Genomic DNA, 26501 nt, shown 5'->3' on the forward strand with positions numbered 1-26501 from the left:
AAGCCTGTGTGTGAGCACAGGTCACTCTCCACACCTCCCCTCCCGGGGAGGTGTGCAGCCCACCAATGCCAGGGTCTCAGGACCCAGGGACGACTTCCCCAGGAGAACGCACGGCACGCCTCAGGCTGGTGCAACGTCACGCCGGCCTCCGCCGCCGCAGGCTCGCCCCACACTCCGCACCCCCCCTCCCCCCGGCCTGAGTGAGCCGGAGCCCCTGAATCAGCGGCTCCTTTAACCCTGTCCTGAGCGAAGAACAGACGCCCTCAGGCGACCTACACGCAGAGGCGGGGCCAAATCCAAAGCTGAGCCCCGGGAGCTGTGCAAACAAAGAAGAGAAAGGGAAATCTCTCCCAGCAGCCTCAGAAGGAGCGGATTAAAGCTCCATAATCAATTTGATGTACCCTGCATCTGTGGAATACATGAATAGACAACGAATCATCCCAAATTGAGGAGGTGGACTTTGAGAGCAAGATTTATTATTTTCCCCACTTTTCCCCTTTTTGTGAGTGTGTATGTGTATGCTTATGTGAGAGATTTTGTCTGTATAGCTTTGCTTTCACCATTTGTCCTAGGGTTCTATCCGTCCGTTTTTTGATTTTTTTTCTTTAAAAAAATTTTTTTTCTTAATAGTTATTTTTTATTTTAATAACTTTATTTTATTTTATCTTCTTTCTTTCTTCCTTCCTTCCTTCCTGCCTTCCTTTCTTTCTTTCCTTCCTTCCTTCTACTTTTTCTCCCTTTTATTCTAAGCCGTGTGGATGAAAGGTTTTTGGTGCTGCAGCCACGAGTCAGTGCTGTGCCTCTGAGGTGGGAGAGCCAACTTCAGGACACTGGTCCACAAGAGACCTCCCAGCTCCACATAATATCAAACGGCAAAAATCTCCCAGAGATCTCCATCTCAACACCAGCACCCAGCTTCACTCAACAATCAGCAAGCTACAGTGCTGGACACCCTATGCCAAACAACTAGCAAGACAGGAACACAACCCCACCCATTAGCAGAGAGGCTGCCTAAAATCATAATAAGTCCATAGACACCCCAAAACACACCACCAGACATGGACCTGCCCACCAGAAAGACAAGATCCAGCCTCATCCACCAGAACACAGGCACTAGTCCCCTCCACCAGGAAGCCTACACAACCCACTGAACCAACTTTAGCCACTGGGGACAGACACCAAAAACACTGGGAACTACAAACCTGCAGCCTGCAAAAAGGAGACCCCAAACACAGTAAGATAAGCAAAATGAGAAGACAGAAAAACACACAGCAGATGAAGGAACAAGTTAAAAACCCACCAGACCTAACAAATGAAGCGGAAATAGGCAGTCTACCTGAAAAAGAATTCAGAATAATGACAGTAAAGATGATCCAAAATCTTGGAAATAGAATAGAGAAAATGCAAGAAACATTTAATAAGGACCTAGAAGAACTAAAGATGAAACAAGCAATGATGAACAACACAATAAATGAAATTTAAAATACTCTAGATGGGATCAATAGCAGAATAACTGAGGCAGAAGAACGGATAAGTGACCTGGAAGATAAAATAGTGGAAATAACTACTGCAGAGCAGAATAAACAAAAAAGAATGAAATGAACTGAGGACAATCTCAGAGACCTCTGGGACAACATTAAACACACCAACATTCGAACTTTAGGGGTTCCAGAAGAAGAAGAGAAAAAGAAAGGGACTGAGAAAATATGTGAAGAGATTATAGTTGAAAACTTCCCTAATATGGGGAAGGAAATAGTTAATCAAGTCCAGGAAGCACAGAGAGTCCCATACAGGATAAATCCAAGGAGACACACCAAGACACATATTAATCAAACTGTCAAAAACTAAATACAAAGAAAACATATTAAAAGCAGCAAGGGAAAAACAACAAATAACACACAAGGGAATCCCCATAAGGTTAACAGCTGATCTTTCAGCAGAAACTCTGCAAGCCAGAAGAGACTGGCAGGACATATTTAAAGGGATGAAAGGGAAAAACCTACAACAAAGATTACTCTACCCAGCAAGGATTTCATTCAGATTCGACAGAGAAATTAAAACCTTTACAGACAAGCAAAAGCTAGAGAATTCAGCACCACCAAACCAGCTTTACAACAAATGCTAAAGGAACTTCTCTAGGCAAGAAACACAAGAGAAGGAAAAGACCTACAATAACAAACCCAAAACAATTAAGAAAATGGTAACAGGAACATACATATTGATAATTACCTTAAATGTAAATGGAATAAATGCTCCCACCAAAAGACACAGACTGGCTGAATGGATACAAAAACAAGACCCGTATATATGCTGTCTACAAGAGACCCACTTCAGACCTAGGGACACATACAGACTGAAAGTAAGGGGATGGAAAAAGATATTCCATGCAAATGGAAACCAAAAGAAAGCTGGAGTAGCAACTGTCATATCAGACAAAATAGACTTTAAAATAAAGACTATTACAAGAGACAAAGAAGGACACTACATAATGATCAAGGGATCGATCCAAGAAGAAGATATAACAATTGTAAATATTTATGCACCCAACATAGGAGCACCTCAATAGATCAGGCAAATGCTAACAGCCATAAAAGGGGAAATCGACAGTAACTCAATCATAGTAGGGGACTTTAACACCCCACTTTCACCAATGGACAGATCATCCAAAATGAAAATAAATAAGGAAACACAAGCTTTAAATGATACATTAAACAAGATGGACTTAATTGATATTTATAGGACATTCCATCCAAAAACAACAGAATACACATTTTTCTCAAGTGCTCATGGAACATTCTCCAGGATAGATCATATCTTGGGTCACAAATCAAGCCTTGGTAAATTTAAGAACATTGAAGTTGTATCAAGTATCTTTTCCGACCACAACGCTATGAGACTAGATATCAATTACAGGAAAAGATCCGTAAAAAATACAAACACATGGAGGCTAAACAATACACTACTTAATAACAAAGTGATCACTGAAGAAATCAAAGAGGAAATCAAAAAATACTTAGAAACGAATGACAATGAAGACACGACGACCCAAAACCTATGGGATACAGCAAAAGCAGTTCTAAGAGGGAAGTTTATACCAATACAATCCTAACTTAAGAAACAGGAAACATCTCAAATAAACAACCTAACCTTACACCTAAAGCAATTAGAGAAAGAAGAACAAAAAAAACCCCAAAGTTAACAGAAGGAAAGAAATCATAAAGATCAGATCAGAAATAAATGAAAAAGAAATGAAGGAAACGATAGCAAAGATCAATAAAACTAAAAGCTGGTTCTTTGAGAAGATAAACAAAAATGATAAACCATTAGCCAGACTCATCAACAAGAAAAGGGAGAAGACTCAAATCAATAGAATTAGAAATGAAAAAGTAGAAGTAATAACTGACACTGCAGAAATACAAAAGATCATGAGAGATTACTACAAGCAACTCTATGCCAATAAAATGGACAATCTGGAAGAAATGGACAAATTCTTAGAAATGCACAACCTGCCAAGAATGAATCAGGAAGAAATAGAAAATATGAACAGACCAATCACAAGCACTGAAGTTGAAAATGTGATTAAAAATCTTCCAACAAACAAAAGCCCAGGACCAGATGGCTTCACAGGCGAATTCTATCAAACATTTAGAGAAGAGCTAACACCTATCCTTCTCAAACTCTTGCAAAATATAGCAGAGGGAGGAACACGCCCAAACTCATTCTACGAGGCCACCATCACCCTGATACCAAAATCAGACAAGGATGTCACAAAGAAAGAAAACTACAGGCCAATATCACTGATGAACATAGATGCAAAAATCCTCAACAAAATACTAGCAAACAGAATCCAACAGCACATTAAAAGGATCATACACCATGATCAAGTGGGGTTTATTCCAGGAATGCAAGGATTCTTCAATATATGCAAATCAATCAATGTGATACACCATGTTAACAAATTGAAGGAGAAAAACTACATGATCATCTCAATAGATGCAGAGAAAGCTTTTGACAAAATTCAACACCCATTTATGATAAAAACCCTGCAGAAAGTAGGCATAGAGGGAACTTTCCTCAACATAATAAAGGCCATATATGACAAACCCACAGCCAAATTGTCCTCAATGGTGAAAAACTGAAAGCATTTCCACTAAGATCAGTAACAAGACAAGGTCGCCCACTCTCACCACTCTTATTCAACATAGTTTTGGAAGTTCTAGCCACAGCAATCAGAGAAGAAAAGGAAATAAAAGGAATCCAGGGCTCCCCTGGTGGCGCAGTGGTTGAGAGTCCGCCTGCAGATGCAGGGGACATGGGTTCGTGCCCCGGTCCGGGAGGATCCCACATGCCGCGGAGTGGCTGGGCCCGTGAGCCATGGCCACTGAGCCTGCGCGTCCGGAGCCTGTGCTTCGCAATGGGAGAGGCCACAGCTGTGAGAGGCCCGCGTACCGCAAAAAAAAAATCCAAATCGGAAAAGAAGAAGTAAAGCTGTCACTGTTTGCAGATGACATGATACTATACATAGGGAATCCTAAAGATGCTACCAGAAAACTACTAGAATTAATCAATGAATTTGGTAAAGTAGCAGGATACAAAATTAATGCACAGAAATCTCTTGCATTCCTATACACTAATGATGAAAAATCTGAAAGTGAAATCGAGGAAACACTCCCATTTACCATTGCAACAAAAAGAATAAAATATCTAGGAATAAACCTACCTAAGGAGACAAAAGACCTGTATGCAGAAAATTATAAGACACTGATGAAAGAATTAAAGATGATACAAATAGATGGAGAGATATACCATGTTCTTGGATTGGAAGAATCAACATTGTGAAAATGACTCTACTACCCAAAGCAATCTACAGATTCAATGCAATCCCTATCAAACTACCACTGGCATTTTTCACAGAATTAGAACAAAAAATTTCACAATTTGTATGGAAACACAAAAGACCCCGAATAGCCAAAGCAATCTTGAGAAAGAAAAACGGAGCTGGAGGAATCAGGCTCCTTGACTTCAGACTATACTAAAAAGCTACAGTAATCAAGACAGTATGGTACTGGCACAAAAACAGAAATATACATCAATGGAACAGGATAGAAAGCCCAGAGATAAACCCACACACATATGGTCCCCTTATCTTTGATAAAGGAGGCAGGAATGTACAGTGAAGAAAGGACAGCTTCTTCAATAAGTGGTGCTGGGAAAACTGGACAGGGACATGTGCAAGTATGAGATTAGAACACTCCCTAACACCATATACAAAAATAAGCTCAAAATGGATTAAAGACCTAAATGTAAGGCCAGAAACTATCAAACTCTTAGAGGAAAACATAGGCAGAACACTCTATGCCATAAATCACAGCAAGATCCTTTTGGACCCACCTCCTGGAGAAATGGAAATAAAATCAAAAATAAACAAATGGGACCTAATGAAACTTCAAAGCTTTTGCACAGCAAAGGAAACCATAAATAAGACCAAAAGACAACCCTCAGAATGGGAGAAAATATTTGCAATGAAGCAACTGACAAAGGATTAATCTCCAAAATTTATAAGCAGCTCATGCAGCTCAATAACAAAAAAACAAACAACCCAATCCAAAAATGGGCAGAAAACCTAAACAGACGTTTCTCCAAAGAAGATATACAGATGGCCAATAAACACATGAAAGAATATTCAACATCATTAATCATTAGATAAATGCAAATCAAAACTACAATGAGATATCATCTCACACCAGTCAGAATGGCCATCATCAAAAAATCTAGAAACAATAAATGCTGGAGAGGGAACACTCTTGCACTGCTTGTGGGAATGTGAATTGGTACAGCCACTATGGAGAGCAGTATGGAGGTTCCTTAAAAAACTAAAAATACAACTACCATATGACCCAGCAATCCTACTACTGGGCATATACCCTGAGAAAACCATAATTCAAAAAGAGTCATGTACCAAAATGTTCATTGCAGCTCTATTTACAATAGCCAGGAGATGGAAAAAACCTAAGTGTCCATAATCGGATGAATGGATAAAGAAGATGTGGCACATATATACAATGGAATATTACTCGGCCATAAAAAGAAATGAAACTGAGTTATTTGTAGTGAGGTGGATGGACCTAGAGTCTGTCATACAGAGTGAAGTAAGTCAGAAAGAGAAAGACAAATACCGTATGCTAACACATATATATGGAATATAAGAAAAAAAATCATGAAGAACCTAGGGGTAAGACGGGAATAAAGACACAGACCTACTAGAGAATGGACTTGAGTATATGGGGAGGGGGAAGGGGAAGCTGTGACAAAGTGAGAGAGTGACATTGACATATATACACTACCAAATGTAAAATAGATAGCTAGTGGGAAGCAGCCGCATAGCACAGGGAGATCAGCTCGGTGCTTTGTGACCACCTGGATGGGTGGGATAGGGAGGGTGGGAGGGAGGGAGACGCAACAGGGAGGAGATATGGGAACATATGTATATGTATAAATGATTCACTTTGTTATAAAGCAGAAACTAACACACCATTGTAAAGCAACTATACTCCAATAAAGATGTAAAAAAAAAAAAAGAAGCCTGAAAAGCCAGAATTCTCCACCGTCTGGTCAATTTTGAGTTCAGATGGGGGCTGTTGGAAGCAGAGCAGGGTTTGACACAGACTTGTAATATCCTTTGCTATCTGCTGAGAATGTAAGCTCATCCCACTAGAATGCAAGTTCACCTTAGGAAAGGGCCCTGTCTGTCTTGTTCACCACTGTATCCCCAGCCCCCAGAATTTTATCTGGTGTGTAGTAAACATGCAACAAATCTTTGCTGACTGACTGACTGATCTTCATTGAAAAGTTTCAGTTCATGATGCTAAACATGGACCTACTTCAGGTAATCACAGGGTCAAAGGGTTGAGAATCTATCTAATTTCATCCCCTCCCCAACATCACCAGCACCACCACCTGATGTCCCACACCTTCCCCACCCATGACTTCCCACCTACAGTAACAAGGAACATGCCCCGTGGCATAAGAAGACAATTCTAAACATGAACTTCTTTAATCTGAAATGCAATCCACCTTGATACATCTCCGGTACATTCATCCTAGTTATGCCTTCTGGAACAGCACAAGACCACTCAAAACTCAACTTGCAAATCACCGCCTTCCATGAATCTGAAAGCACCTATGCAGCCTGCCCTCTCCCCCAGCTCTCTCTCCAGGATAAAGATCCCCAAGCACTTCTTTACCTCCCAGGACTGCACTTCCCTTTCCCATCATCGTTGGTCCTCCACGGCTTTGCTCCAGGTTGCCAAAGTCCCTTTAAAGTGTGTAACTAGACCATAGTGAAAGGAAACTCCCCCTCCCTGGTTCTGGACACTATATCTCTACTAAGTTGGCCTGGGGTCGCTTTATTGCTGTTTTCGTTGCTGCTGCTGTCATTGTTTGCTGATTCTGCCACACAACTGATATGGAATTAACAGTCATCAAAACCCTTGAGTTCCTCGTATCTGCTGCACAGAAATCTTATTGTGGATTTTTACACTCAGGTTGTTGTATTTGGGGGGAGGTGGAATTAAACCATATATAAATTCCCCCCCTTTATAACCACGTCTTTCCAAAGCTCTCAGGATTCCTGATATTAGAAATTTCACATTCCAAAGTAAAAATAGCATCCGTGAACAGCTGTTCACATGATGTTTGGGTTTGGCCTCAGACTTAGCATCAAGACCCTAAATCACAGATTTTAGTGCCAGAAGGGACCTTAAAAGTAACCCAATCTGACTCCAAGAGACTAAACTGCTTGTAAGTGACAGAGCTGGGGCTGAAATTCAGGTCTCTGGATTCCCAAGTGCAGCAGGATTCTTCCCACTACACAGGGAAACTATGACAAAAAGGAGAAAAGCCGTCATTCCACTTAGGGCTCTGAGAAACCATCATTCAGGTTTTAAAGAGGAAATGCCATTTCAAAAAAAAACCCCTCTTAATTTGTAGCATTTTTTCTTGCCCCTGAAAGAATTATTTCTATTAATAAAAAATTGACGATTTCAGGAGGACTACTGTCTTCATTAAAAAAAAATAAAAGCAACTCTGAAAAACCATATTATAGGAGCCTAGAAAAAGCATGGTTCAGGTGTCAAGTAGGAAAAAAACACACACAATTAATCAGTTGAGCCACAGGATGGCACTGCAGCGTCATTTATATCAACTCATACCCTTTGAGGGAAAACACTGAGAAGCATTTCAAAGTCTGGACTTGAAGTTTATGTGACGGTACGTGGACTGATCTGACGACCACTGTTCAAGCCACACACTTTACCAAACTATTTCAGTTTGGTAAATAGGGAAAACAGAAATCAACATTTTCTTAGAATGAATAGATTCTACTGAATTCTTTAATGTTTGCTGAGTACTATACTACAGTTGTAAATGCCTCAGAAGAAACTACGGCTTTTACCATAAAGGAAAGCAAACTGTCTTATGTCTTTAGGGAAAGAGGCTTAGAGAACTGCCCTCCCTCCATTCGCCAAGCTTATGCTGGTGACCTGCCTCAGCACAAAAGTGCTTCCCATTCGGGGAAAAGCGCTGGCCAGTCTTGGTCTTCAGGATGCCTTCAGTCATGTCAGAAAATATTTCAGCATTGTATCAGGAGCTCCCACACAACTCCTCCATTTGCAGAGATGAGCCAAAATAGGGTGGGTCATGGGATATGCCAACAGACACGCCTTATTCTAATGGTGTTGAGAGGCAGCACAGGGTGGCACTGGCTCTGGCCTTCGCTACATCTCTAACTAGATGTGTGACCTTGAGCGAATTAACCTTTCTAAGCCTCAGCTTCCTTGTCTATAAGACAAAGGTAATGATGGCACCTTCTCAAAGTGCTGGTGTGAGGATTAAATGAGATAATATGTGAAAGTGCTTAGAAGCATACCTTAGAGATGATAAGCATTCATTCAACAAAGGACAGTGATGGTGGTGGTGTCCACCTCCTAAGACTATTATGGCATTATTGTGTATGCAAAGCCCTTCACACAGTACCTAACACAGAGTAGGGATTCAATAATAATAACAAATGGTAATCATAATTCCCAGCTCCTATAGGAACAGGACTTTAGATTGCTCTGGGGTGACACCAAGAAAAGCCTAAGGATTCCAATTCTGGTTCTCCTTCTGTCTCTTGCTATAACAGACTTGAACTCTAAAGTAGCTACAGAATCAGGAGGATTCAGACGTGGCTGGACTGCCAAGGGCTTGTCCCCATTAAATGGACCCATCGAGTCCATTTACAGTCTCAGCTCAGGAATCAACTTGTCAGCTGAGGGTCTGTGAATTTCAGGGTGAAAATTAATTTCCTTGAAACTTATTATACTGAACAAACTGAAAGAATTTCATCCTGATCTGAAAGTGCCAACTGTACAGCCACCCACCACCCCCAAATTCTTGCATTCCTCACTCCCCCACTCACATCCCACAAGATTGGGACATAGAACGATCCTCCTTCAGGCCTTCCTTATTTTGTCAGAGAGAAACTCAAGTTATATGAGGGGGAAAGAAGATGTCTTACAAAGGGTATAAATAAAAAATTATTTTAAGATGACTATCATGTTAAATTAAAATTCTCTCAGCATTAACAAGTACAAACACTAACAGTTAAATGTTGGCACAGACATCTCTGCCCTTCAAACTTTTGCCAGACAAATGCTATAAGCAGACCAAACTACGATGGCTCCACGAAGCAGTATTTGTTGCTATAGCAAGTGCAACAGGAGATTGCAAATTCTTTTTAGGAAATCATCTGGAACTGGATAGAGAATCGTTGGAATAGTCTGTAGACCAAATTTACATTATACATGGGACAGTCTCCCCTCATTTTAATTCACACTCAAAAAGCTGGCAGAGAGTTTGTTCAAGTCACTGTCAGTAATAGAGATTTTAAATGCAAGGAACAAAACAGAACACCCAATTAATGTTATCCATTAAGCATGCAAATACCTTTGCTTCTATCTATTTTTTAAACATTGTCAACTTTTAAGATACTTGGCTGTGTTTTGAGGAAATAAGGAAAAAATATCTGTCCCGAGCGTTAGAATATTCAGAGCAAGGTTTTGCATGCAATAGAGAAGACTAAAGTAGTAGTGTTGCAAATGCCAGAAAGAACTCAAGCATGGTCTCAAGGAGAGTATATTTTCCCTTCTTGGCCTACATTCCAATGACTGGACAGTGAACACAGGGAATAAATATGTCTCCTGCAGAGAGAAGTGCTACCAACATGGTAAGGAAGTCAACAGAAGTGTCAGTCACTTCCTCGAGCTAAAGCTAAGCAGTAAGTACTGGTCAGTGAGAATCTTACTGTAAAACAAAGTCAGCTCATAACTGGGACATAGTTTAGGAGTTTGTTCACCCAACTAGTATCTGGACCATAAGTACAGTCCAGCTCTTCAAGCAAAATGCAGTCCAAGCTCCATAACAAGACATAAACAGGCTAACCATAGTTTATCATCCCAACCAGCACATTTTTTTGTTTGTCTGTTTTTGCAGTACACGGGCCTCTCACTGTTGTGGCCTCTCCCGTTGCGGAGCACAGGCTCCGGATGCGCAGGCTCAGTGGCCATGGCTCACAGGCCCAGCCGCTCCGCGGCACGTGGGATCCTCCCGGACCGGGGCACGAACCCGTGTCCCCTGCATCGGCAGGCGGACTCTCAACCACTGCGCCACCACGGAAGCCTCCAACCAGCACATTTTTAAAAGTGAAAGTAGGCACTATTAATACTTACTCCAGGACAACAGGCATAAAACAGGACTGTCTTGGCCAAGCTAGAATGGATGGCCACCCTCCCTAGAGATATAGTTATCAGATGGATGTTCAGTAACATGTTGACAAGTTATGACTAATTTGAGAGACTGAAGGACACTGGAGAAATACCTATCAATTTTAGAAATTCTTTCTTCTCATTAATACTTTATTGTCTACATTTTTACATGATCAAATTAAAGGAAAACTAAAAATAGTAAACCTATGTAAATTCACTAAATTCTGTTATATAATTCACAAATTTTCTTTGTTTAGTATGCAATGCTAACAAAAGTCTTAAGAAAGCCAGGAATTACAGGGGAAGATATTTTGTCAGTAAATTCCATACCTTAGAAGAGTGACCTATGATCATCAGTTTTCTGCAAATGGTGTAAATGTAAATGGTACCTAGATGGAGAAAAAGATTAATATGTTTTACAGTCAAATGATGAAATTTTACATTCCGATTTCTGCAGTTTAAGTTGGTAGCTCCCAAAACAAGTGATTTTCTCATGAGAAAATCTGATACTGGCCAGAGAGTTATAATCATTATAAACATTTTTGTAACTTGTAGCCAAATTATTGAAAGAATTAATATGACCATATTCTAAATATGTTGACACAGGAATCTTTTAGTCTCTTTTTTTTTTTTTTTTTTTTTGCGGTACGCAGGCCTCTCACTGTTGTGGCCTCTCCTGTTGCGGAGCACAGGCTCCGGACGCGCAGGCTCAGCGGCCATGGCTCACGGGCCTAGCCACTCCACGGCATGTAGGATCTTCCCGGACCGGGGCACGAACCCATGTCCCCTGCATCGGCAGGCAGACTCTCAACCACTGCGTCACCAGGGAAGCCCCTCTTTTAGTCTCATTTTAAAGGCAGTTTAAGTTTTGAAATATATTGAACAAAAGAGTATTTTAGTAGCATAATTTATGTACTTTGTGGTTTTATTAATTCACATAAAATGTTTTGGGTTCCCATGGTTTCCTCACAGTTGAAAAACTGAAGATTTATCTCCAAATAAGACTAGAATACACATTTAATCAGATGGCACACAATACGCAAGAAGGAAACTCATAATTTAAAACTCATAATGCATGATAGGTTGTATTATATTCATTCACTGTCTCATATAATATTTACCCCATTATTAAGGTACGTCCCATTAGCACTCTAATGAAAAACGCCATTTCCAGCTCCTACTTAAGATCATTCAAGAATGATTTTGTTTTAAAATCAAGCCACTAATTAAATGAGGATAGAAGACTCATTTTATGGCAGCATTTGGAGGACGAGTGGGGAATGACATCACCATATATCCTTCTGTATACAAAGGACATTATCGGGCTATAAACATAACCCAAAAAACAGTATAATACCATGCTTTAAAAAGGCGTGTAATTATAATGACAAGCAATCTAAATATTTTCTATAAAATACCTCATCTAAAATTCATAACCACCAAAATACGACAATTCCAAATCCTATGTTCACGTTTAAACTTTAAAAGCTTCTGAGAAAACAGCATCTGCTCCAAAACACACATCCTCTGATTAAAATACATCTGCAAGCATAATAAACATTACACAAATCAGTGACCAAGAAGTACTGAATAGAATCTTAAACACTTAAAGTACCATAAAGTTCACAGAGAATACAAGTCTCCCACATTCTTAGTGTGCCTGCTCCCATGACAGAGTTGTTTATCTCATGTAAGATCCACTGGGGGAAAAAACCACTCAGCTAGTAAGAGCTCAAGCTCCGCATTCTCATCTCGACTTGGCTTTGCTGACCCAACTGTGTAACTGTGTTTTTAGGGAAAAAAAAAAAAGTCACCAAGGAAGGATATGCATAGGAACACATGACTCTCCACAAAACACGTGATTCAGGTATAAGCCAGAAGCCCAAACATTCAGCAATGGGAGCTGCGGGATTTCAGAAAGCCCCAGGAGACCGCCCTCAAGAATAACAAGGGCCCTCTGTATTTCAAAGATGTGCCTTTAACCTTTGCAGCCCTAGTGCATCCTGACTATAACGGAATCCTTCTCTGATGGTTCAGGATCTTGGCATGGCTCACAGATTCCATGGCAGGAGCCCGATGGAGAGAGTACATGGTACAAAACGGAGCACAGACTAAATCTTTACATTCTCAGGCTATCTTTAGGAGTTGGCTTGATTTTTAACCAAATCCCTAATACGGAGTTTATTGCCTTGTCACGTGACTCCTTTTCATCTAAGACAGCCACCACCAAAATAATCTTGACTATTTGAGGGTTCAAATGAGTTGGGTTCAGGTTAGTTCAGATGTCAGATGTTATCCAACATTCATTTACCCAGTTAGATTTTGTGAAAGAACGAAGACTGGTTAAATATCTTAAAAACAAGGGTGTGTGTGTATAATAGTCAATTAAAAGAGTGTTAACGTAAAAAAAAAAAAAAAAAAAAAAAAGAGTGTTAACGTCTAACTGGAAAGGTCAAATGTATTTTGAGAAATTGACTGCAGGTCAATTTATTTTCTCATGACTTAAATTCCAAAGTTTTAAAACTACAAACTCTTTGCACTTGTTAATCTCCCAGTTGGAATTCCCTTCCCCCGAACACCCAGATGTCTCAGTCAGGTGTTTACTCCAATGGCATCTCATCTCAGGTGAGGCCTACCCTGACCATTCCACTTAAAACTGCAGCCCGGGATTTCCCTGGTGGCACAGTGGTTAAGAATCTGCCTGCCAATGCAGGGCACATGGGTTCGAGCCCTGGTCTGCGAAGATCCTACCTGCTGTGGAGCAACTAAGCCTGTGCACCACAACTACTGAGCCTGCGCTCTAGAGCCCACGAGCCACAACTACTGAGCCCGCATGCCACAACTACTGAAGCCTGTGTGCCCAGAGACCGTGCTCCACAACAAGAGAAGCCACCGCAATGAGAAGCCCGCGCACCACCACGAAGAGTAGCCCCCACTCACCACAACTAGAGAAGGGCTGTGCGCAGCAATGAAGACCCAATGCAGCCAAAAAAATTAAAATAAATAATAAATCTTTTTTAAAAAATAAAATAAAATTGCAGCCCAGCCCCAGCCCAGCCAGTGCTCTCCCTAACCCCTTTCTCGGCTTTACTTTCCTCTATAGCACTCATCACTATCTGATACATCATTTAGTTTTGATTTGTTTATCATCTCCCTGAAGCATTATGTAAGCATGAGAACAGGGTTTTTGTCTGTCGCCCACTACTGTAACCCTAGCATCTAGAACAATGCCGGGCACTTAATAAGTTTGAGATTAATTAACTAAAACAGGAACAGCAGTTAATGACACTAAGTATATGTATCTCCCATAATCCAGGAACCTCACTCCTGGGCATAAGTCCCAGAAAACTCTCACACAGGTCTATAAAAGGATAGAGGCAAGGATATTCACTGTAGAATTATTTGTGCAGTTAAAGAAGCAGGGCAAACCATGTCCCCATCCCTACGGGTGCATAGGTATCTGCCAAATACAATTCAGCAAGCAGAGTTAACAAACTAGGTTTACATATAGCAACACGGCTAGATTCTAAAACCATAGTGCTGAGCTGAAAAATATTTAGGAAACAGGATAAAATCTAGAACACGATGTTAAGGAAAAAGCACACACCAGAAAAAGGATGTAGAAGATACAGAAATCGTTCAGTCTTTTTTTTTTTTAAGAATATTGGGGGGTTTTGTGTGTGATCTGAGAAGGGTTTCAGACAGGGAGTCATGCTGCATCATTTCCACCTTTCAAACAAAGCCTGACTGCAGGGCCCAACCCTCAGGCCTATCACTCCTTCCTGAGTAAAGAAGCTCTGCCTGCTCAATCCCTGCCAAGATGTGTGAGCAATTCAAGTGCAGAGACAGCCGTGGCAACTCTGAGGATGAGGAGAGGCCCAAAAGCTTAACAATCACTGGACTGAAAAATGTCTTCCAGGGCTTCCCTGGTGGCGCAGTGGTTGAGAGTCCGCCTGCCGATGCAGGGGACATGGGTTCGTGCCCCGGTCCGGGAAGATCCCACATGCCGCGGAGCGGCTGGGCCCGTGAGCCATGGCTGCTGAGCCTGGGTGTCCGGAGCCTGTGCTCTGCAACGGGAGAGGCCACAACAGTGAGAGGCCCGTGTACCACCAAAAAAAAAAAAAAAAAAAAATGTCTTCCAGAGTCAGCCTCATCTCTGGTAGCAAATGTAAGGTCTAATTACAATCAAAATGTCAAAAAAAATTATTTGGGGAGATCAAGGAAGGAAAAGGCTAGGAAATGTACTGTCAGTTACCATGGATGAGAGAAAATCCAATATGTTTTCTTCCAGGTTATTTTGCCCTGGTCTTAGGCACACAGAGCACACTGTTATTATTTTTCTTTCAGGAATATGTTATCCAGAAAACAATACTGTAGGCAACTCATCAGGCGACTCATCGTAACTTCAAATTGTAACTTTAAAGAGAATTTTAGTTGAATTTAAATTGTAAGTCATAAAAGGAAAAAAACAAATGCTACATTTTGATAGATAAGATTCATTTCATGAGACATATATAATGCATATACATGTACATGTGTATCTGTACAATGCACATATATGTAAATACCCTATACACATACATACATGCACATTCTCAGAGCTCCTCACTCAAAAACAAGTAGGACGAGAAGGCTGATGCATAGGAAGCCCTGGTCATTGGCCAAAGTATTCATGGAGAGAACCAATAAATGGATGATGCTCAGAAACAATCTAACCTGTCCTCCGATCCTTCCCCATTTATATTTACTTACTAACTGTGGTCCCTATTTTGTATATATGTGAAACTGATTATCCCCACAGCCTCTGACCCTCCCTTGAGCAGAAAACCCACAGACATGCTGTATAAGTCCCGGCTCATAAGGACAAGCTGAAATGTAATAAAAACGTAAAAAAGCCCACAAGTATCCTATTAGGAAATAACATCCTTATTGGAGTATAGTTGCTTTATAATGGTGTGTTAGTTTCTGCTTTATAACAAAGTGAATCAGTTATACATATACATATGTCCCCATATCTCTTCCCTCTTGTGTCTGCCTCCCTCCTACCCTCCCTATCCCACCCCTGTAGGTGGTCACAAAGCACCGAGCTGATCTCCCTGTGCTATGCGGCTGCTTCCCACTAGCTATCTACCTTACGTTTGGTAGCGTATATATGTCCATGCCTCTCTCTCACTTTGTCACAGCTTACCCTTCCCCCTCCCCGTATCCTCAAGTCCATTCTCTAGTAGGTCTGTATCTTTATCCCCGTCTTGCCCCTAGGAGGAAATGAACATGTTTTAAGTCACAAGGTAATCAAGTCACCATCAAACTTAGTATTTAAATACCTTTCTGAAAGACACAATGAAAAATAAAAGACACTGACATATACCATTGAATATAATCCAGCAAAGTTGCTCCTGTGGCAAAGCCACCTGCATGATGAGCCTTAAGGAGGACAAGATATGCAGACACCGGGCCACAGATTCTTTATTCTGCAGGTTCATGTCACTGTCACAGACCAGCTGGTAGTTGCAAATATTTCTGCCACTTAAAGCATGAAACTGAAACACATGAGGAAAAGAAAAAGAATATAAATAACGTTTATGCAACTTACAAAGGCACTTCTTAAAATGTACAAAACTAAAATGGAAATGATTCTTCTTATTTGATTCAATAAATTAGTAGAGGTCAATAGACTGAATGTTTGTGTTCTCCCAAAGTTTATATGTTGCAACCTCGCCATCTGCCATATGGGGACACAGGGGGAAGCAGGCCTTCAGCAGACACTGAATTTTCCAGCACCCTGATCTTGCATTTCCCTGTCTCCAGAACTGTGAGCAATAAATGTTGTTTAAGCCATCCAATCTCTGGATTTTTGTTATAGCAGTCTTATTGGACTAACATATGGAAAGAAACATGGTAAAATAGGTTTCTTCAAAGCATTCATTTAGTTAAGATCACCTTTCCTTAGTCAAAAAAATTTTCAAAAGCAAAAAAAAAAAAAAGTACAAAATCCTACTTCCAAGAATATAGAATTGAATCAATTTTTGTAAAGCCCCACAATGGCATGTTAACATATTAATTCAGATGTAATTATTACCATTTACACAATTCCTTCAGCAAATATTTGCTGACCACCTCTGTTTGCCACACTCTAAGCAACAGGGAGTCAAAGATGAGGAAGACAAGGCTCTTGACAGAGGGAAAAGCGTTCCAGGCACACACAGTGTTAGGAATGCTTGAGGTGCTTGTTGTGGTCACTGATTTGAAAGTCTTTTTTTAAAGTTGGATGAGAAGGTTTAAGATAAATTAGGCTATAGAGGTGGTCCATGGTCAGAACATGGAGAGCTTCCACACCATTGCAAGGAATATGGACTATGGCAAAAGGGCAAATCCAAAGAGCAATGGAGTACAATTATTTGATTAACACTTTAGAAATGAATTCTGACAAAAGTGTGAAAGATGCAAAGCAGACGGAGGGCAAAGCTACATGCAGGAGCTAGGAGAGATCAAAGGCCTCTGAGGTTGTCCTGAGAAACCATAATTCAAAACGAGTCATGTACCAAAATGTTCATTGAAGCTCTATTTACACTAGCCAGGAGATGGAAGCAACCTAAGTGTCCATCATCAGATGAATGGATAAAGAAGATGTGGCACATATATACAATGGAATATTACTCAGCCATAAAAAGAAACGAAATTGAGTTATTTGTAGTGAGGTGGATGGACCTAGAGTCTGTCATACAGAGTGAAGTAAGTCAGAAAGAGAAAGACAAATACCGTATGCTAACACATATATACGGAATCTAAAAAAAAAAAATGTCATGAAGAACCTAGGGGTAAAACAGGAATAAAGATGCAGACATAGAGAATGGACTTGAGGATATGGGGAGGGGGAAGGGTAAGCTGTGACAAAGTGAGAGAGTGGCATGGACATATATACACTACCAAACGTAAAATAGATAGTGGGAAGCAGCCACATAGCACAGGGAGATCAGCTCGGTGCTTTGTGACCACCTAGAGGGGTGGGATAGGGAGGATGGGAGGGAGGGAAATGCAAGAGGGAAGAGATATGGGAACATATGTACATGTATAACTGATTCACTTTGTTATAAAGCAGAAACTAACACACCATTGTAAAGCAATTATACTCCAATAAACATGTTAAAAAAAAAAAAAAAAAAAAAAAAAAAGGCCCTGAACTGGAGCTCTGCAAGGGGGGATAAAAAGAATGGGAAGATTTAAGCCTTGCCTGAGGCAATGGGGTTTAGTGACCAATCAGAAATGGGAGGTAAGAGTCCTCTCCTTGGGATCTGACCTCCAAAGCCCCCACCCACCCCTATGGGTGAGGAGACAAGCCTCTCAGCCTGCTGTGTGCTCAGGGTCTTGGTGCTCTGGCCGGGTATCAGGCCTGAGCCTCTGAGGTGGGAGAGCCAAGTTCAGGACATTGGTCCACCAGAGACCTCCCAGCCTCATGTAATAACAAACGGTGAGAAAGCTCTCTCAGAGATCTCCATCTCAATGCTAAGATGCAGCTCCACTCAATGACCAGCAAGCTACAGTGCTGGACACTCCATGGCAAACAACTAGCAAGACAGGAACACAACCTCACCCATTAGCAGAGAGGCTGCCTAAAATCATAATAAGGTCACAGACACCCCAAAACACACCACCAGACACGGTCCTGCACACCAGAAAGACAAGATCCAGCCTCATCCACCAGAACCCAGGCACCAGTCTCCTCCACCAGGAAGCCTACACAACCCACTGAACCAACCTTACCCACTGGGGACAGACACCAAAAACAACAGGAACTACGAACCTGTAGCCTGCATAAAGGAGACCCCAAACACAGTAAGTTAAGCAAAACGAGAAGACAGAGAAATACCCAGCAGATGAAAGAGCAAGGTAAAAACCCACCAGACCAAACAAATGAAGAGGAAATAGGCAGTCTACCTGAAAAAGAATTCATAGTAATGATAGTAAAGATGATCCAAAATCTTGGAAATAGAATGGAGAAAATACAAGAAATGTTTAACAAGGACCTAGAAGAACTAAAGAGCAAACAAACAATGATGATCAACACAAAAAATGAAATTAAAAATTCTCTAGAAGGAATCAATAGCAGAATAACTGAGGCAGAAGAACGGATAAGTGATCTGGAAGACAGAATGGTGGAATTCACTGCTGCAGAGCAGAATAAAGAAAAAAAGAATGAAAAGAATTGAGGACAGTCTCAGAGACCTCTGGGAAAACATTAAACACACCAACATTCGAATTATAGGGGTCCCAAAAAAAGAAGAGAAAAAGAAAGGGACTGAGAAAACATTTGAAGAGATTATAGTTGAAAATTTCCCTAATATAGGAAAGGAAATAGTTAATCAAGTCCAGGAAGTGCAGAGGGTTCCATACAGAATAAATCCAAGGAAAACACTCCAAGACACATAATGACCAAACTACCAAAAATTAAACACAAAGAAAACATATTAAGAGCAGCAAGGGAAAAACAACAAAAAACACACAAGGGAATCCCCATAAGGTTAACAGCTGATCTTTCAGCAGAAACTCTGCAAGCCAGAAGGGAGTGGCAGGGCATATTTAAAGTGATGAAAGGGAAAAACCTACAACCAAGATTACTCTACCCAGCAAGGATTTCATTCAGATTCGACAGAGAAATTAAAACCTTTAAGACAAGCAAAAGCTAGAGAATTCAGCACCACCAAACCAGCTTTACAACAAATGCTAAAGGAACTTCTCTAGGCAGGAAACACAAGAGAAGGAAAAGACCTACAATAACAAACCCAAAACAATTAAGAAAATGGTAACAGGAACATACATATCGATAATTACCTTAAATGTAAATGGAATAAATGCTCTAACCAAAAGACACAGACTGCCTGAATGGATACAAAAACAAGACCTGTATATATGCTGTCTACAAGAGACCCACTTCAGACCTAGGGACACATACAGACTGAAAGTGAGGGGATGGAAAAAGATATTCCATGCAAATGGAAATCAAAAGAAAGCTGAAGTAGCAATTTTCATATCAGACAAAATAGACTTCAAAATAAAGACTATTAGAAGAGACAAAGAAGGACACTACATAATGATCAAGGGATCAATCCAAGAAGAAGATATAACAATTGTAAATATTTATGCACGCAACATAAGAGCACCTCAATACATAAGGCAAAAGCTAACAGCCACTAAAGGGGATATCGACAGTAACTCAGTCAGAGTAGGGGAGTTTAACACCCCACTTTCACCAATGGACAGATCATCCAAAATGAAAATAAATAAGGAAACACAAGCTTTAAATGATACATTAAGCAGGATGGAATTAATTGATATTTATAGGACATTCCACCCCAAAACAACAGAATACACTTTCTTCTCAAGTGTTCATGGAACATTCTTCAGGATAGATCATATCTTGGGTCACAAATCAAACCTTGGTAAATTTAAGAAAACAGAAATCATATCAAGTATCTTTTCGGACCACAACGCTATGAGACTAGATATCAATTACAGGAAAAAAATCTGTAAAATATATATATAAACACATGGAGGCTAAACAATACACTACTAAATAACCAAGAGATCACTGAATAAATCAAAGAGGAAATAAAAAAATACTTAGAAACAAATGACAATGAAAACATGATGACCCAAAACCTATGGGACGCAACAAAAGAAGTTCTAAGAGGGCAGTTTATAGCAATACAATCCTACCTCAAGAAACAAGAAACATCTCACATAAACAACCTAACCTTACACCTAAAGCAATTAGAGAAAGAACAAAAAACCCCAAAGTTAGCAGAAGGAAAGAAATAAAGATCAGATCAGGACCCGGAGGAAGATGGCGGAAGAGTAAGACGCGGAGATCACCTTCCTCCCCACAGATACATCAGAAATTCATCTACACGTGGAGCAACTCCTACAGAACACCTACTGAACGCTGACAGAAGACCTCAGACCCCCCAAAAGGCAAGAAACTCCCCACATACCTGGGTAGGGCAAAAGAAAAAAAGAATAAACAGAGACAATAGGATAGGGACGGGACCTGCACCAGTGGGAGGGAGCCGTGAAGGGGGGAAGGTTTCTACACACTACAAGCCCCTTCGCGGGCGGAGACTGCGGGTGGCGGAGGGGGAAAGCTTCGGAGTAGCGGAGGAGAGCACAGCAACAGGGGTGCGGAGGGCAAAGCGGAGAGATTCCGGCACAGAGGATCGGTGCCCTCAGGCACACACCAGCCCGAGAGGCTTGTCTGCTCGGCCACCGGGGCGGGCGGGGCTGGGAGCTGAGGCTCAGGTATCGGCTTTCAGTTGGAGCGCAGGGAGAGGACTGGGGCTGGCGGCAGGAAGAGAGCCTGAAGGGGTTAGTGCACCACGGCAAGCCCGGAGGGAGTCCGGGGAAAGGGTCTGGAGCTGCCGAAGAGGCAAGAGACTTTTTTCCCTTTTGTTTCCTGGTGCGCGAGGAGAGGGCATTATAAGAGGGCTGCTTGGGGAAGCGCCGGAGACAGGCGCGAGCCGCGGCTAAAGGCGCGGACCCCGGAGACGGGCGTGGGACGCTGGGGCTGCTGCTGCTGCTGCTGCCGCCGCCGCCGCCGCCGCCGCCGCGGGGCCTGTGGGAGAGCGCGGGTCACTGTCCGCCCCGCCTTCCGGGGAGCCTGTGCACCCCGCCACTGCCGGGGTCCGGGGACCCGGGGACGGCTTTCCCGGGAAAGCGCACGGAGCGCCTCGGGCTGCTGCAACGTCACGCTGGCCTCTGCCGCCGCAGGCCCGCCCCACACTGCACGCCCCTCCCTCCCCTCTGCCTGAGTGAACCAGAGCCCCCGAATCAGCGGCTCCTTTAAACCCGTCCTGTCTGAGCGAAGAACGGAAGCCCTCCGGCGACCTACGCGCAGAGGCGGGGCCAGGTCCAAGGCTGAGACCCGGGAGCTGTGAGAGCAGAGAAGAGACAGGGAAATCTCTCTGTGCAGCCTCGGAGGCAGCGGATTAAAGCTCCACGGTCCACTTGATGTGCCCTGCGTCTGTGGAGTGCATGAATGGACAGCGAATCATCCCAAATTGAGGAAGTGGACTTTGAGGACAAGATTTAAGACTTTCCCCCCTTTTCCTCTTTTGACAACGAATTATCCCAAATTAAGGAGGTGGGCTTAGAGAGCAAGATTTCAGACTTCTCGCCCTTTTCCTCTTTTTACAATGAATTATCCCAAATTGAGGAGGTGGACTTGGAGAGCAAGATTTTTTATTTTTCCCCCTGCTCTCTTTTTGTGAATGTGTACGTGTAATCTTCTGTGTAAGATTCTCTCTGTATAGCTTTGCTTCCACCATATGTCCCAGGGTTCTATCTGTCCGTTTTTTTTCAATAATTACTTTTTAATTTTAATAACGCTACTATATTTCATACTTTATTCTATTTTACTTTACCTGCTCTCTTTCTTTTTTTTCTACCTTCCCTTCCTCCCTCCCTCCTTCTGCTACTCCCTTCCTTCTTTCTTTTTCTTTCCTCCCTCCCTCCCTCCCACCCTTCCTCTTTCCACTTACTTTTTCTTTCCTTCCTCCCTCCCTCCCTCCTGTCTTTCTTTCTTTCTTTCCTTCCTCCCTCCCTCCCTTCTTCCATTCACTCTTCCTTTTGCTTTCATTCCTCCCTCCCTCCCTCCTCTTTCTTTCTTTCCATCCTTCCTCCCTCCCTTTCTTTCTTTCTTCCTTCCTTCCTTTCTTCCCTTTTTCCTTTCTTTCCCTCTCTCTTTCTTTCTTCTACTAATTCTTTCTTTCTACTTTTTCTCCCTGTTATTCTGAGCCGGGTGGATGAAAGGCTCTTGGTGCTGCAGCCAGGAGTCAGTGCTGTGCCTCTGAAGTGGGAGAGCCAACTTCAGGACACGGGTCCACAAGAGACCTCCCAGCTCCACATAATATCAAGCAGCGAAAATCTCCCAGAGATCTCCATCTCAACACCAGCACCCAGCTTCAGTCAACGACCAGCAAGCTACAGTGCTGGTCACCCTATGCCAAGCAACTAGCAAGGCAGGAACACAACCCCACCTATTAGCAGAGAGGCTACCTAAAAACATAATAAGGCCACAGGCACCCCAAAACACACCACCAGACGTGGACCTGTCCACCAGAAAGACAAGATCGAGCCTCAACCACCGGAACACAGGCATTAGTCCCCCCCACCAGGAAGCCTACACAACCTACTGAAACAACCTTAGCCACTGGGGACAGACACCAAAAACAACGGGAACTACGAACCTGCAGCCTGCAAAAAGGAGACCCCAAACACAGTAACATAAGCAAAATGAGAAGACAGAAAAACACACAGCAGGTGAAGGAGCAAGATAAAAACCTACCAGACCTAACAAATGAAGAGGTAATAGGCAGTCTACCTGAAAAAGAATTCAGAATAATGATAGTAAAGCTGATCCAAGATTCTATTTCCAAGATCCAAAATCTTGGAAATAGAATAGACAAAATGCAAGAAACAGTTAACAAGGACCTAGAAGAACTAAAGATGAATCAAGCATCGATTAAAAACACAATAAATGAAATGAAAAATACTCTAGAGGGGATCAATAGCAGAATAACTGAGGCAGAAGAACGGATAAGTGAGGTGGAAGATAAAATAGTGGAAATAACTGATGCAGAGCAAAATAAAGAAAAAAGAATGAAAAGAACAGAGGAGAGTCTCAGAGACCTCTGGGACAACATTAAACGCACCAACATTTGAATTATAGGGGTTCCAGAAGAAGAAGACAAAAAGAAAGGGACTGAGAAAATATTGGAAGAGATTATAGTTGAAAACATCCCTAATATGGGAAAGGAAATAGTTAATCAAGTCCAGGAGGCACAGAGAGTCCCATACAGAATAAACCCAAGGAGAAATACGCCAAGACACATATTAATCAAACTGTCAAAAATTAAACACAAAGAAATCATATTAAAAGCAGCAAGGGAAAAACAACAAATAACACACAAGGGAATCCCCATCAGGTTAACAGCTGATCTCTCAGCAGAAACTCTACAAGCCAGAAGGGAGTGGCAGGACATAATTAAAGTGATGAAGGAGAGAAACCTGCAGCCAAGATTACTCTACCCAGCAAGGATCTCATTCAGATTTGATGGAGAAATTAAAACCTTTAAGACAAGCAAAAGCTGAGAGAGTTCAGCACCACCAAACCAGCTTTACAACAAATGCTAAAGGAACTTCTCTAGGCAAGAAACACAACAGAAGGAATATACCTACACTAACGAACCCAAAGCAATTAAGGAAATGGGAATAGGAACATACATATCAATAATTACCTTAAATGTAAATGGACTAAATGCTCCCACCAAAAGACACAGATTGGCTGAATGGATACAAAAACAAGACCCATATATATGCTGTCTACAAGAGACCCACTTCAGACCTAGAGACACATACAGATTGAAAGTAAGGGATGGAAAAAGATATTCCATGCAAATGGAAATCAAAAGAAAGCTGGAGTAGCAATTGTCATATCAGACAAAATAGACTTTAAAATAAAGACTATTACAAGAGACAAAGAAGGACACTACATAATGATCAAGGGATCGATCCAAGAAGAAGATATAACAATTGTAAATATTTATGCACCCAACATAGGAGCACCTCAATACATAAGGCAAATACTAACAGCCATAAAAGGAGAAATCGAAAGTAACACAATCATAGTAGGGGACTTTAACACCCCACTTTCACCAATGGACAGATCATCCAAAATGAAAATAAATAAGGAAACACAAGCTTTAAATGATACATTAAACAAGATGGACTTAGTTGATATTTATAGGACATTCCATCCAAAAACAACAGAATACACATTTTTCTCAAGTGCTCATGGAACATTCTCCAGGATAGATCATATCTTGGGTCACAAATCAAGCCTTGGTAAATTTAAGAACATTGAAATTGTATCATGTATCTTTTCGGACCACAAGGCTATGAGACTAGACATCAATTACAGGAAAAGAGCTGTAAAAAATACAAATACATGGAGGCTAAACAATACACTACTCAATAACGAAGTGATCACTGAAGAAATCAAAGAGGAAATTTAAAAATACCTAGAAACAAATGACAATGGAGACACGAGGACCCAAAACCTATGGGACGCAGCAAAAGCAGTTCTAAGGGGGAAGTTTATAGCAATACAATCCCACCTTAAGAAACAGGAAACATCTCGAGTAAACAACCTGACCCTGCACCTAAAGCAATTAGAGAAAGAAGAACAAAAAACCCCCAAAGTTAGCAGAAGGAAAGAAATCATGAAGATCAGATCAGAAATAAATGAAAAAGAAATGAAGGAAACGATAGCAAAGATCAATAAAACTAAAAGATGGTTCTTTGAGAAGATAAACAAAATTGACAAACCATTAGCCAGACTCATCAAGAAAAGAAGGGAGAAGACTCAAATCAATAGAATTAGAAATGAAAAAGGAGAAGTAATAACCGACACTGCAGAAATACAAAAGATCATGAGAGATTACTACAAGCAACTCTATGCCAATAAAATGGACAACCTGGAAGAAATGGACAAATTCTTAGACATGCACAACCTGCCAAGAATGAATCAGGAAGAAATAGAAAATATGAACAGACCAATCACAAGCACTGAAGTTGAAAATGTGATTAAAAATCTTCCAACAAACAAAAGCCCAGGACCAGATGGCTTCACAGGCGAATTCTATCAAACATTTAGAGAAGAGCTAACACCTATCCTTCTCAAACTCTTGCAAAATATAGCAGAGGGAGGAACACGCCCAAACTCATTCTACGAGGCCACCATCACCCTGATACCAAAATCAGACAAGGATGTCACAAAGAAAGAAAACTACAGGCCAATATCACTGATGAACATAGATGCAAAAATCCTCAACAAAATACTAGCAAACAGAATCCAACAGCACATTAAAAGGATCATACAGCATGATCAAGTGGGGTTTATTCCAGGAATGCAAGGATTCTTCAATATACGCAAATCAATCAATGTGATACACCATATTAACAAGTTGAAGGAGAAAAACCATATGATCATCTCAATAGATGCAGAGAAAGCTTTCGACAAAATTCAACACCCAGTTATGATAAAAACCCTGCAAAAAGTAGGCACAGAGGGAACTTTCCTCAACATAATAAAGGCCATATATGACAAACCCACAGCCAACATTGTCCTCAATGGTGAAAAACTGAAAGCATTTCCACTAAGATCAGTAACAAGACAAGGTCGCCCACTCTCCCCACTCTTATTCAACCTAGTTTTGGAAGTTTTAGCCACAGCAATCAGAGAAGAAAAGGAAATAAAAGGAATCCAAATTGGAAAAGAAGAAGTAAAGCTGTCACTGTTTGCAGATGACATGATACTATACATAGAGAATCCTAAAGATGCTACCAGAAAACTACTAGAGCTAATCAATGAATTTGGTAAAGTAGCAGGATACAAAATTAATGCACAGAAATCTCTGGCATTTCTGTACACTAATGATGAAAAATCTGAAAATGAAATCAAGAAAACACTCCCATTTACCACTGCAACAAAAAGAATAAAATATCTAGGAATAAACCTACCTAAGGAGACAAAAGACCTGTATGCAGAAAATTATAAGACACTGATGAAAGAAATTAAAGATGATACAAATAGATGGAGAGATATACCATGCTCCTGGATTGGAAGAATCAATATTGTGAAAA

General features: G+C 41.2%; 1 protein-coding gene across 1 annotated transcript in view; it reads right to left on the bottom strand.

Annotated features, from left to right (window-relative positions):
* Positions 1-26501, bottom strand: part of CFAP54 (cilia and flagella associated protein 54) — a gene marked incomplete at its 5' end in the record, with an annotated part of 331419 nt that overhangs the window by 288584 nt on the left and 16334 nt on the right. Inside the window, 2 exon segments of the mRNA XM_081249749.1 lie at positions 11136-11194; positions 16174-16345. Coding sequence (XP_081105875.1) covers positions 11136-11194; positions 16174-16345 — 231 coding nt within the window.

The sequence above is a fragment of the Mesoplodon bidens genome (genome assembly GCF_964165515.1).
Source record: "Mesoplodon bidens genome assembly, chromosome: 11".
NCBI lineage: Eukaryota > Metazoa > Chordata > Mammalia > Artiodactyla > Ziphiidae > Mesoplodon > Mesoplodon bidens.